The following is a 13,640-nucleotide window of genomic DNA, read 5'->3' as shown; positions in this document are numbered from 1 at the left end:
GGTTCTTTAAATGGACTCTGTTCCACATTCTATTATGGAAAGAGATTGCCAGGCAGATATGCCGGTAAGGATTCAAGGATGTGCTGAAAGCCTCCCCTGAAGAAATACAACGTCTCCACTGACTCCTGGGGAGCTTTGGCTGATGACTGCTTAGGATGATGGCGATTTGAGATGGTATTAAGATCTTTGGGATAATTGCTCTGTGTTGGGGTGGGGGGGGGAGAGCACCTCTTGATTCTTCCTTAAATTTCTCACCTCTCAATTTAGACTTGTGGCCTCTGGTTCTGTACTCTGCTCTGGGGAAAACGATTCTGACAAGTTTCCCCTCATCGTGCTATGTTCTAGTGAGATTCACCCAGCCTATCCAATCTCTCCTTATAAACTACTATTCTTCATTCCGGGCAGCATCCTGGTGAATACCCTCTGCACTCTCTGTTGCTACCACATACTGTACGATGGTCACCAGAACTATACACATTACACAAAGGCAGTCCAATCAATGTTCTGTGCAACTGCTTCACGACATCCCAGCTCTTATTCTCAGTGTTTCAGCCTACGAAGGCAAGCATACCAAACGTCTGTCCACTTGTGCTGACACTTTCAGGGAGCTGTGAGCTTGCATCCCATGAACTCTCTCTAAATTAAACTTCCTAAAGTCCGCCATTTATTCTAAATGTCTGGCCAAAGTACATAATCTCTCAACTGTCTGAACTAAATTCTTTATGCCAGTGTTCTGCCTATTTATTTTAGTTCATCAGTGTTCCACTGTATCCTTGGACAGCCCACTTCATTAAATACCAGTCCTAATTTGTGTACCATCTGCAAACTTCAGGTTTGGGTAACTCCTTAGTCCCTTTTAAACCATGAAATATTTTAGTTTCAGCCACTTTGCACTTCAATATTTAGTCTTGATCCCAAAAACATAAAAACATTATGGATTCTTTCAAATGGATTAGCTTCCTATTCATAAATCATAATTGTCTTTAATATTTTCCTTCACTAGCAGAGACCAGTGAAGAGAAGAGCACTTCAGCATCAACAAAACCAAGTCGCAGGTACGGTATATATGCATAAACTTTGTCTATATTTGGTAATATTTTCCATTCAAAAGTCAGAATATGTGGGAATTTTGATCTTGCTGCAAGAGTTATGTTTATTTTTGTGATAACGAAACATTAAACAAATACAGTTCTTGAAATATTTTTTAATGTTTGCATGACAAGGAGAAACCTTTGTCACTTCCAAAGAACTATATAGGTTTAAGATGGGAGCCTTTTTGTTTTCTAATGAATGTTCCTGGTATTCGGGTAACAATGGCAAGGCTGTATTTATTTTTGATTCCTGGTTGCTCTGAGAAATTCTCCTGTATCAAAGATAATATCAGGAGCAGAGACTTTACATTGCTTCTCCTTTGTATTATTATCATTATCATCATCATCATGTGGCATGTCGTATGATGTAGGCGATCATGGTCCTTGACCGTGATTGTTCTTGGCAAATTTTTCTACAGAAGTGGTTTGACATTGCTGCCTTCTGGGCAGTGTCTTTACAAGACAGGTGACCCCAGCCATTAACAATATTCTTCAGAGATTGTCTGCCTGGCACCAGTGGTTGCGTATCCAGGACTTGTGATATGCATCAGCTGCTCATACGACCATCCATTACCTGTTCCTGTGGCTGATCAGGGGGTTAAGCAGGTGCTACACCTTGCCCAAGAGTGACCTGCAGTCCAGTAGAGGGAAGGAGCATCTTGCACCTCCTTTGGTAGAAACTTATCTCTGCCCCACCCTTTATATCACTTAATATTTATTGAAATGCATCTATAAAACTAATACCATTGAAGGAGAGCCATCACCACATGGTCCACAAAGACTTACTCAAGATGTGGTTTCAGCAACGTATGCTTTGAGTTCTGCAGCTTCTCCTGAGATTTCAGATTTTATCACTCAACGTAACTGTCACCTTTCCTAATGTCTACTCCAGTGTCCTGAGTTGATCTTTGCCTGATAATGCTGTTTGGTCAAAGTTTAATGTAAATTACCTTGTTATTAAAATGTCATAATTATATGGTGTGCGATTAGGTTTTTTTGTGTAAAACTTAATTGCTATAAAATGGAAGTAGACGAATGCACTGTTAATAACAAATTTGGAATTGCGTTTTTGATTGTTTTGCAGTCAGAGCCTTGTTGTGACTTCAGAATTACAAGTGTCCTTCAGGGAAAAAATGTTGTGAATTTTCTCTCCCTGTGGTAAAATGTTCATTTAATTTGTTCTTCCCATAGGCAAAATCAAGATAATCAGCAGCATAATGCAAATGAGCTGCAGACAACACCAGAATTCAGAAATCACGTTGCTAAAAGGCTGGGCATCTTTCTAGATAGGTAGGAAACAAAATGAATAATTTTGCATCAGATTCTTGTGTATGTCGCTGCTGTGTTTCTGATCTTTGTATTCCCAGTGTCTACTGTTGTCTAGAGTTAAAACACTTTATTTTAAATCATAAACAAGTTTGGAGAAATGCATCAAATATTCTTCTATGTGGTCTAAATGTATGGCCTTAATGTTTTCAGTACTGTTCTAGAGGATGCATCTCTGCTTTTGAGCAGTTATATGCAGAGGTTCCTGGGAGTCAGTTGCAATTTTTAACAAAAGTTTGAGCACATCTTTGAGGCTTTTCCTCTCCTTCTGGTAGTCTTCAACCAAACATTGTTTGGAATAAGTGTCTATTTCACAAGTCAGGCGTTGGGTAGGTAAATGACATGGCCAGGCCTACATAGTGTCAGAGAACAACTAGAGTTTCGATGCTGGGAATGTTGGCCTAGGAGGTGGTACTGATTTTAATTTGCTATCTTCTGCTGTTGATCTGAGGAAGTGTTACTTGTGCTCAAAAGAAAACTTACTTTGAACTTTGATTATCAAAATATATGTGTGTCACTTGTACATCCTGAGATTAATGTTCTTGTGGGCATACTCAAGAAATTTATAGAATTGTAACTATAACAGGATTGATGAAAGGTCAACCAGAATGCAGAAGGCAACAAAATGCAAATATAAATAAATGGCAATAAGTAACAAGAACATGAGGTTGTCCTTGAAAGTGCGACTCTAGGTTGTGGGAACATTTCAGTGATGGGGCAAGTGATGTTGAGTGTAGTTATACCCTGTTTATTCAAGAGCCTGATGGTTGAGGGGTAGAAACTGTTCTTGAACCTGGTGGTGCAAGTCCTGAGGCTCTTGTACCTTCTACTTGATGGTAGCAGTGAGAAGAGAGCACGATGGGTGGTGGGGATCTCTGGATGCTGCTTCCCTATGACAGCGTTTCATGTAGATGTAATCAATGATTGGGGGGGAGGCTTTACCTGTGACGTACTGGGCCAAATCAACTGCTTTTGTAGAATTTTCCATTCATTGGCATTGATGTTTCCATACAAGGCTGTGATGCAGCCAGTCAATATACTCTCCACTACAGACCTATAGAAGTTTGTCAAAACTTAGATGTCATGCCAAATCTCTGCAAACTCCTAACGAAGTAGAGGTGCTGACATGCTTTCTTCACAACTGCCCTTGTGTGCTGGGTCCAGGGCAGATCCTCTGAAATAGCAACACCAAGGAATTTAAAGTTGCTAACCCTTTCTGCCTCAGATCCTCCGATGAGAACTGGTTCATTGACCTCTGGTTTCCCTTTTCTGAAGTCTATAATCAGTTCCTCGGTCTTGCTGACATTGAGTGAGAGGTTGCTGTTATGATACTTAGCCCGATTTTCTTTGGAAGATTAGCGGAAACCAATCACAATCAGAAGTATCCTTGTCATGTCCCAGTATTGGAAATGATCAGCGTGGTCTCTGATGCATGATTGAAGAAACTCTGTAAAACGTGGTCTCACAACATCTGATTGCAATTGTGCGGTAACATTTGCAAGCTCACTTGAGCATCTAGTGGTGAAAATCGGTACTTCAGTAGGAACATAAATTAGCTGAAATCATCAACATTTTAAATTAACTTTAAAGTTGAGTCATAAATCACAGAAACAGGACCTGTAGCCCACTATATGCATGCTGACCTTTATGCCCATTTACGGTAATGGCACCTGCCTGCATTAGAATTATATCCTTTGTTTTGCCTAGTTAAATGCCTCTTGATGTAACTTCATCTCCTCTGATAGTATTTTCCAGATATCAAGCACTCCCTGTGAAGAACTTGCCTCATGGATTCCCTTTAAAACTTCTTGCTCTAAATTTCTAGTTTTTTTTTTGTTGCTGTATCATAGGATACAATAACATTGACTCTAGGTTAATAGAAGAGAAAATCCTGTGTATTTTTTTTTAAACTGCCACCTTCTACCTTTCTGTGGAGATGCTTTCAACATCCTTTCTTTGGTTGTGTCTTCCCCTGTCTTATTCCACTAACCTAAACACAGTTCCTCACACACTACTGCAGCGGTCCCCAACTGCCGGGCCGCAGAGCATGTGCTACCGGGCCGCTAGGAAACGATATGAGTCAGCTGCACCTTTCCATGTTCCCTGTCACGCACTGTTGAACTTGAACATAGGGTTGCCAATTGTCCCATATTTGCCGGGACATCCCGTATATTGGGCTAAATTGGTTTGTCCCGTACGGGACCGCCCTTGTCCTGTATTTCCCCCGCTAAGGTAGAGAGTTCCTATGGAACCTTGCGTGCCAAAATGGTGTGAAACGAAGAAGCAATTACCATTAATTTATATGGGAAAAATCCCAGACCCAGAAAATAACCTACCAAAGCATACCAAATAACACATAAAACCGAAAATAACATTAACATATAGTGAAAGCAGAGATGACATGATAAATACACAGCCTATTTCAAGTAGAAATAATGTATGTACAGTATAGTCGGGAAGATGAAGGCAAAACCGATCTGTGGGGGAAAAATCGGCACGTACGCACATCACATGCGCACGTCACGCATGCGCACACAGGTGCCTGCGCAAGGCTTCATGGTCATGGTAGTCTTTCTTGGGGTGAAGTGTCCCAGGATTTGACTGCTACTTTTGTCCCTTATTTGGAAGTGAGAAAGTTGGCAACCCTCACTGTAAAAGATATGAGTTTAACCCTACCTGATCTCTCCCCCCCCCCCCCCCCCCCCACCCAGTCTGCCAGTCTGCAAGAATATGGTTAATATTAAACCGGTCTGCAGTGCAAAAAAGATTGGGGACCCCTGCACTACTGGACCCATTATTCTTCCATTACTCTGATGCAGTCCCCTCACTGAGACTGCAGAGACCACATACTGTCAGGCCATCATTAACTCTTTATAACCCACTCCCAGCAATGAGGTCTACAGCAGAATCAATTGCTAACAGATCCCACCCAGCTCTCAATCCTGACTTCTTCCTCCATGGGTACATTCTTCACTGACCTTCCCAGCGCAGCAACTTGCTGGTGGGTTCCCACTCCTACTGTTGTACCCCAGGGTCCAGGACCAGCTCCTCTTCAAAGTTCAGTACATACATGTTACCACATACAACCCTGAGATTCTTTTTGCTCTGGGCATACTCAGCAAACGCTACAGAATAGCAGCTGTAAGCAGGATCCATGGAAAGAGCACAGAAGACACATTGTGCAAATGCAAATATAAATAAATAGCAATATATAACAAGAGCATGAACTAACAAGATAAATAGTCCTTAAAGTGTGATCATTGGTTGCGGGAATATCTCACTAGGTGAGTAGTTATCCTCTTTTGTCCAAAAGCCCCCACATCCGGCTCCTTGCCCCTCCACTGAGGGGAATAGACTAAAGCCCCCTCCCCCACCCCAACCCCCGCCCAATAGTTCAGCTTGTTAATAGCAGTTCATCTCAAATGGACCCAGCACCATTATGGGGTGCCACCAGGCCCTCAGATTTGGGGTCCTTAGTAATAAACACTCCACTTCGCTCTTTGGCCAGGTTGAGTTTGATAGTGTCCATCTCTTTGAACAAACAAGAGTTTGTTTTGAACTTTATCTCGTATTGTCTTCAAAGCAAAAAGAGAATTCTAGTTATGTTCAGTTTCCTTTCCAGGTTTCTGTAATTTCCTTTACTCCTTGATCAAATGGGAACTTTGCATTCCTCTGATTTGGGTTCTGTGAATATTTCAACTCTCTTCACATCATTGTCGTCAGCTATGTCTCGGCATGAAGTCTCTGATATCTGCAATCTTCTGATCTCTGGAATCTTCTCCCTAGCACATGGCATCAGTCTTTCCTCCCTTAAGGCACACTTTTAATATATAAAAAAAATTACCTTGCTGAGAATCTTTTGTTATGCACTCTTTTTTTCTGGCTGTTAATTTTTGTCCCATTGTGCACTGAAATGCCTTGGGACATTTTGCTGTGTCAAATGTACTCTATTAAAATCAGGTATTACTTCTAGCTGAGAAGGACTAGGAGCAAAAATGAATACAAATCAAATTAGTGTTGTATATAATGCAGAGTTTTTTCTTGATTAAGCAAAATAATATTTGGGAATTGGGGATTAGGTTGTGGAATAAAGGTAAGATGTCTTTATAAGTGGTACTGTTCCAGTTCATTTTGTGTGAGGGTACCATATGTGCCAGGTTAAAAGCCCAAGGAATGTGCAGAACTTGGTCTACTAACTATTTATTAGTTTTCTTTTAAGGTTGAAAGAAATAAGATTTCTCTAATTCTGCTGGTAACACTCATGGTCTACTTACTTGCAGTCTAGTTTTCACTTAAATCTTCATGTTCCATTGTAGGTTGGTTTATCACTGTGACATCAGGGGAAGATGGTCCTGCATACTAATGTCAAGGTATTGTCTTTTCTACTTTTCAGCATCATTACTGTCAACAATTCTGGACCCTTTCTTAAGCAGCAAGCAGAGACTGGTGATGATGAAGGTAATTGATCATTGCAATTATCAACTTGTTTGTCTGGACTAGAAGTCTTCTGTTAATATAAATCTTTGGTTCCATTATAAACCTGTCTTAAATATGCACATTTCTTGTGTATCATTTTAAAATCTGGAAGTGTTATTAGAAGTGTATTTCAGTGTGAAGAAATATTTTAAAAAATCTGTGTGCCGGTAGAATTTAGCAGAAAGCTACTTTTATTTTGTCCAATTTTTCAGCCCATCCCTTTGGCCAACTCTTAAAGCGGGTGTGACAGGGTTTAGGCAGCATTCAGGCATGAGTTGATAGGTGGTCATTATCAGCAATAACCACTTCTAGCAAGTGAACTCAACTGACATTACCACTGTCAGGTCCCACACCATCAATCCTGTGCTAATGAAATGTCGTAGCCACAAGAATAGGTCAGAGAATGTGCAGCTGCAGGACATGACGCATCCTGACATCTTGAGATCTTTTTCACAATTTATAATTCAGAAGCCTGATGGAATATTGTTTGCTTGCATAAATATAACACAAGCAACTTGAGAAGATCAACAGCATCCACGATACAGGTATCTGCTTGGTTGGCTCCCCATAAACTTTGTGAAGCATTTATTCCTCCTTCCCATGGCACATAGCGACATCAGTGTATACCATATATAAAAAAAGTTATTCACTGGGTTACTTTGACCGTGTCTGCCACGTCTGTGACCTGGGATAGCAAGAAGGATAAGGACAGTACACCACCATGTTTGGATGTTCTCCCAAGTGGCACGCCACAGTGACTTGGAAGTATATTGCTAGGTCTAAGTTTTGAAGCACTTTGAATTATAAACCAGCAGTTTAAGGTGACGGCTCACCACCACCACCTCAAGGGCAATTAGGGTTTAGGAACGAATGCTGATCTTGCAAGCAATACCTGTATCCTGGCAATGCATTTTTAGGAAAGAATGAAGGTAGAATAAGAGGGCATCCTTTTCAAAGTTGGATTAATTCTTTTAGGATTATTTTATTTATCATATTTACTGTTTTGGATGGGGGGGGTGTGGTATGAGGAAAGTCACAGCGGTCAAGTCTCTGCCACTGAGTCTGACACTGACATAGTAGGGAAGTGTGAAAAGAGGTGAACTGTGGCGATAAAGGATTTATTACTTACAGCGGCAGAAAAGGGGTTCTGTGGTTGAGAATGAGATTTCCAGATGGTATGTTGCCTCCTGGGTATCAGAGTCGAGGACATCTCTGATAGAGTCCTCAGCATTCTTAAGTGGGAGGGTGAACAGCCAGAGGTTGTGGTGTTAAAGTCGAATCTGAATAAAACTTGGGAGACCGGCTTCTGAAAGTTACCACAGTTTATTGCGCACCCTCCTGCAGGAGTTTGAGACCCAGTTGTCAGAGGGAAGGTACGTAAGTACTGCCACCATCCGACAAGTAGGCCCATTCCCTCAGGTTACAGCCGTATATTTATACTTAGTCAGCCCCATACATTACTGTTGCAAGATGTTATTTGAACTGGCGTGCCCACCAAGTCTGTTGGTGCAAAACTTAGTTACAGATAAGAGACACACAAAAAATGCTGGTGAACGCAGCAGGCCAGGCAGCATCTATAGGAAGAGATACAGTCGATGTTTCGTGCCGAGACCCTTCATGAGAGTCTGCTAGATCAAGGCTTAATTACAGTTGGATGTGCTGTCCAGTCCTTATCAGTTATTCCCTTTGCTAGGCCCTGACTTAATTACAGATGGATGTTCATTCCTGTCCTTATTGGTGAGCCCACCTTCCCCTACTCAAATGAGGGTACAATGTACAATGTTATCAAACTCTCAATGTCTCTCTGCCAGCAGGGGAGAACTTAGCTGACTGCTGAAGGCAGAGTTTACTTCAGTTCAAAAATTCTTATTCAGTCCCAATTATTCTTTTAGCCAGAAGTTACATGGGTTCAAAATGATTTTTTTAATTTCCCCAATTCCTCAGTGGTCCATTTCGGTACCAATGACATGGGTAGGAGAGTGACGAAGCTCTGCATGGGGAGTTCAGGGAGGTAGGTGCTAAGATGAAGGTCAGGACATCCAGTGTTGTTATCTCAGGATTGCTACCCATTAGTGAGGCCAGAAATAGGAAGATAATATGGTTAAGCACATGGCTAAAGTGTTGGAGGGAGGACGTCAGATTTTTGGATAATTTGGGCTCTCTTTCAGGGGACTAATATCCTAGCAGGAAGGTTTGCGAGTGCTGTATTTGGGTGGGTGGGGGGGGGAGGGTGTGAATAGACAATGGGTGCAGGAGTAGGCCATTCGGCCCTTTGAGCCAGCACCGCCATTCACTGTGATCATGGCTGATCATCCACAAACAGTACCCCGTTCCTGCCTTCTCCCCATATCCCTTGACTCTGCTATCTTTAAGAGCTCTATCTAATTCTTTCTTGAAAGCATTCAGAGAATTGGCCTCCTCTGCTTTCTGAGGCAGAGCATTCCACAGATCCACAACTCTCTGGGTGAAAAAGTTTTTCCTCAACTCCATTCTATATGGCCTACCCCTTATTCTCAAATTGTGGCCTCCGGTTCTGGACTCCCCTAACATCGGGAACATGTTTTCTGCCTCTAGTGTGTCCAATCCCTTAATAATCTTATGTTTCAATCAGATCCCCTGTCATCCTTCTAAATTCCAGTGTGTACAAGCCCAGTCGCACCAATCTTTCAACATATGACAGTCCTGCCATCCCGGGTATTAATCTCGTGAATTTCTGCTGTACTCCCTCAATAGCAAGAATGTCCTTCTTCAAATTTGGAGACCAAAACTATACACAATACTCCAGGTGTGGTCTCACCAGGGCCCTGTACAATTGCAGAAGGACCTCTTTGCTCCTATACTCAACTCCCCTTGTTATGAAGGCAAGCATGCCGTTAGCTTTCTTCACTGCCTGCTGTACCTGCATGCTTACTTTCAGTGATTGATGAACAAGGACACCTAGATCTCGTTGTCCTTCCCCTTTTCCTATCTTGACTCCATTTAGATAATAATCTGCCTTCCTGTTCTTGCCACCAAAGTGGATAACCTCACATTTATCCACATTAAACTGCATCTGCCATGCATCTGCCCACTCACCTAACCTGTCCAAGTCATCCTGCATTCTCATAACATCCTCCTCACATTTTACACTGCCACCCAGCTTTGTGTCATCTGCAAATTTGCTAATGTTACCTTTAATCCCTTCATCTAAATCATTAATGTATATTGTAAATAGCTGCGGTCCCAGCACCAAGCTTGCAGTACCCCACTAGTCGTCACCTGCCGTTCTGAAAGGGACCCGTTAATCCCTACTCTTTGTTTCCTGTCTGCCAACCAATTTTCAATCCATGTCAGTACCCTACCCCCAATACCATGTGCTCTAATTTTGCCCACTAATCTCCTATGTGGGACCTTATCAAAGGCTTTCTGAAAGTCCAGGTACACTACATCCACTGGCTCTCCCTTGTCCATTTTCATAGTTACATTCTCAAAAAATTCCAGAAGATTAGTCAAGCATGATTTCCCCTTCGTAAATCCATGCTGACTCGGACTGATCCTGTTACTGCCATCCAAATGTGCCGCTATTTCAGGTTAAACTAGAGTTGCAGGGTAATGGGAGCTGGAGTGCCAGAACAGATAGTGGAGACCGATGATGTTAAGGCCTCAGACAAAGTCAGGAATCAAAAGGTTGCTCATGGTGTGATTCAATATTCGGAGCTGCGTTATATTTCAATGCAAGGAGTAATGTGGGAAGGCAGATGAGCTCAGGGCTTGGATCAACGCATGGAATTATGATATTGTAGCCATTAGTGAGACTTGGTTGGAGGGGGGCAGACCTGGCAGCTCAACGGGTTCCATTGTTTTAGACACGACAGAGTGAAAGGGATTAAAGGAAGAGGGGTGGTGTTACTAGTCGAGGAAATGTCACTGCAGTACTCAGTCAGGGCAGACTGGAGAACTTATCTAATTATGGGTGGAACTGAGGAATAAGAAAGGTATGACCATGTTAATGGGGCTATATTACAGAACACCCAACCAGCCATGGGATTTAGAGGAACAAATTTGTAGACAGCAAACTGCTGCAAGAAACGTGATTGTCATCTTGGGTGAGTTTAGCTTTCCACATATTGACTGGAATTCACATACTGTAGCAGAAGTTAATGGGATAGAGTTTGTCAAATGTATTCAGGAAAGTTTCCTTAATCAGTATGTAGAAGTCCCAACTACAAGAGAGTGTCAGATGCTTGATCTGCCATTAGAGAATGAGACAGGCAGGTGACAGAAGTTTGTATAGGGGACACTTTGCATCCAGTAATCAAAATGCCATTAGTTTCAAAGTAACCATGCAGAAAGATGGGTCTGGTCTGCGGGTTGAGATTTGAAATTGCAGAAAGGCCAATTTTGATGGTATCGGAAAGGATACTATCCTGTGTGGATTCGGACGGGCTGTTTTCTGGCAAAGGTGTACTTGGTAAGTGGGAGGCCTTCAAAAGTGAAATTTTGAGTGTAGAAAGCTTGTATACGCCTGTCAGAATAAAAGGTAGAGATAATAGGTTTGCGAAACCTTGATTAAGAAAAAAGGTGTGTAGTAGGTATAGGCAGTTTGGAACAAATGAAATACTCATAGAGTACATGAAGTGCAAGGGAACAATTAAAGAAATCAGGAGGGCTGAAAGAAGGCACGAGGTTGTCCTAGCAGACAAGGTGAAGGAACATCCAAAGGGACTCTACAAAGGTGTTAAGAGCAAAAGAATTACAAAGGATAAAATTGGTCCCCTGGAAGACCAGAATGGTAATCCATGTGTGGAGCCAGAAGAGATGGGGAGACTTTTTTTGTATCTGAATTTACTTGGGAGATGGACACAGTCTATACAAAGCAGCATTGACTTCATGGACCCTATTCAGAATAGAGGAGGAGCTGTTTGCTGTTTGGAGGAAATTAAGGTGGACAAATCCCCAGCGCTGATGAGGTGTTCTCTCAGGCCCTGTGGGAGGCAAGTGCAGAAATTGCAGGGGCCCTAGCAAAGATATTTAAATCATCCTTTGTGATGGGTGATGTACCGGAAGATTGGAGGATGGCTAATGTTATTCTGTTGTTTAAGAAAGACTCTTTAAAAATAAGGCAGGTGAGCCTGACATCAGTAGGGGGAAAGTTGGAAGGTACTTTAAGGGCCTGGATATGGGTATTTGGATAGACATGGACTGATTATGGATAGTCAGCATGGCTTTGTTTGTGATAGGTTGTGTCTAACCAGTCTGATTTTTTCAAGGGCGTTACCAGGAAAGTTGATGAAGGCAAGACGGTGAATGTTGGCTATATGGACTTTAACAAGGCATTTGACAAGTCCCACATGGGACGTTGGTCGAGAAGGTTCAGTCGCTCGGCATTCAAGATGATGTAAATTGGATTAGACATTTGCTTTGTGGGAGAAGCAAGAGAGTGGTCGTAGATTTTGATATTGCCTGCTGACTCTCTGACTGGAGGTCTGTGACTAGTGGAGTGCCACAGAGATTGGTGATCCCTGTGATCTGGATGATAATGTGATTATTGGGATCAGCAAATTTGCTGTGAAACATGATTGGGGATATAGTGGACAGCAAAGAAGGCTATCAGAGCTTGCAGCTGGAACTGGACCAGCTGGAAAACACCGGATAGAATTTAATGTAGGTAAGTGTGAGATGTTACACTTTGGTAGGACTTACACGGTGAACTGTAGGGCACTGAGGAGTGCGGTAGAACAAAGGGATCTGGGAATACAGGTCCATAATTTGCTGAAAGTGGTGTCACAGGTAGATAGGGTCGTAAATAAAGCTATCGGCACATTCGCCTTCATATATCAATGTATTGAGTACAGGAGTTGGGATGTTATGTTGACTTTGTGCAAGATGTCGTTGGAGTATTGTGTGTGCTCTTTTGGTCACCTACCCACAGAAGACAAGGTTGAAAGAGTACAACGAAAATTTACAAGGATGTTGCCAGGACTGGAGGACCTGAGTTATGAAGAAAGATTGAATGGGTTAAGAGTTTTTCCTTGGAACATAAAAGACTGAGGGCAAATTTGTTAGAGGTATAAGTTTTAAGGGGAACATGAGGGGAAACTTCACTCAGAAGGTCATGAGTGTAGAACGGCTGCCAGTGCAAATGGCGCATGCAAGCTCAAACTCAATGTTTAAGAGAAATTTGGGTAGGTACATGGATGGTAGGGGTATGGAGGGCTATGGTCCCAGTAGGTCAATGGAAGTAGACCGTTTAAATGGTTAGACCTGGGGTAGATGGACTAGAGGACTTGTTACTGTAATGTACTTTTCTATGACTCAGTGATCCTATATGATTTGAAGCATTTCATTTTAAGAATGTTTTGCAGGTTTTCGATTGTTTTCCACATCTATACCTGAGGAGCACAAGGAATTCAAACCCTCATCTCCAGTTAAGTGGAAGCCCCCACCTAGTTCAAGGTAATGCTTCATATTTTTTAAACTGAAAATAATATTGGTTATCTGGCAAATAAAGTAATAAGATGGAATATTCATGCTAGATAGTAGGTGTGCATGATTAATACTCCTTTCTGACACATAAATGAAAGGATTCATTGCAAAGTCATTTAAACAGGAGTTTGAAATATTAGTTGGGCCACTGACATATTCAGGTTTCTCAAGACCTTTGGGGAATGCAGAGGGGGAGAGGGTCTTGATTATAATTGAAATTCAAGACAAACATTTAGAAAATGGATTATTGGGTATGGGCGCTGAGCTGAAGGAACTGTTTCC

At 42.0% G+C, this 13,640-nt stretch overlaps 1 protein-coding gene across 3 annotated transcripts in view; it reads left to right on the top strand.

The window, feature by feature from the left end:
* The window catches only part of c31h12orf43 (chromosome 31 C12orf43 homolog), a 35,112-nt gene that overhangs the window by 2,443 nt on the left and 19,029 nt on the right, over positions 1 to 13,640 (top strand). Inside the window, exons 2-5 of one of the 3 annotated variants that reach the window (XM_072247498.1) lie at positions 1,007 to 1,055; positions 2,283 to 2,381; positions 6,811 to 6,875; positions 13,226 to 13,328. In XM_072247498.1, the coding sequence (XP_072103599.1) occupies positions 1,007 to 1,055; positions 2,283 to 2,381; positions 6,811 to 6,875; positions 13,226 to 13,328 (316 nt within the window). Of the gene's footprint in view, positions 1 to 1,003; positions 1,056 to 2,282; positions 2,382 to 6,810; positions 6,876 to 13,225; positions 13,329 to 13,640 lie in introns of all 3 variants that reach the window. The other 2 variants (XM_072247497.1, XM_072247499.1) reach the window with 2 other exon arrangements.

The sequence above is a fragment of the Mobula birostris genome, chromosome 31 (assembly GCF_030028105.1).
Source record: "Mobula birostris isolate sMobBir1 chromosome 31, sMobBir1.hap1, whole genome shotgun sequence".
Taxonomy (NCBI): domain Eukaryota; kingdom Metazoa; phylum Chordata; class Chondrichthyes; order Myliobatiformes; family Myliobatidae; genus Mobula; species Mobula birostris.
This window is presented reverse-complemented; position numbering and strand designations above follow the sequence as displayed.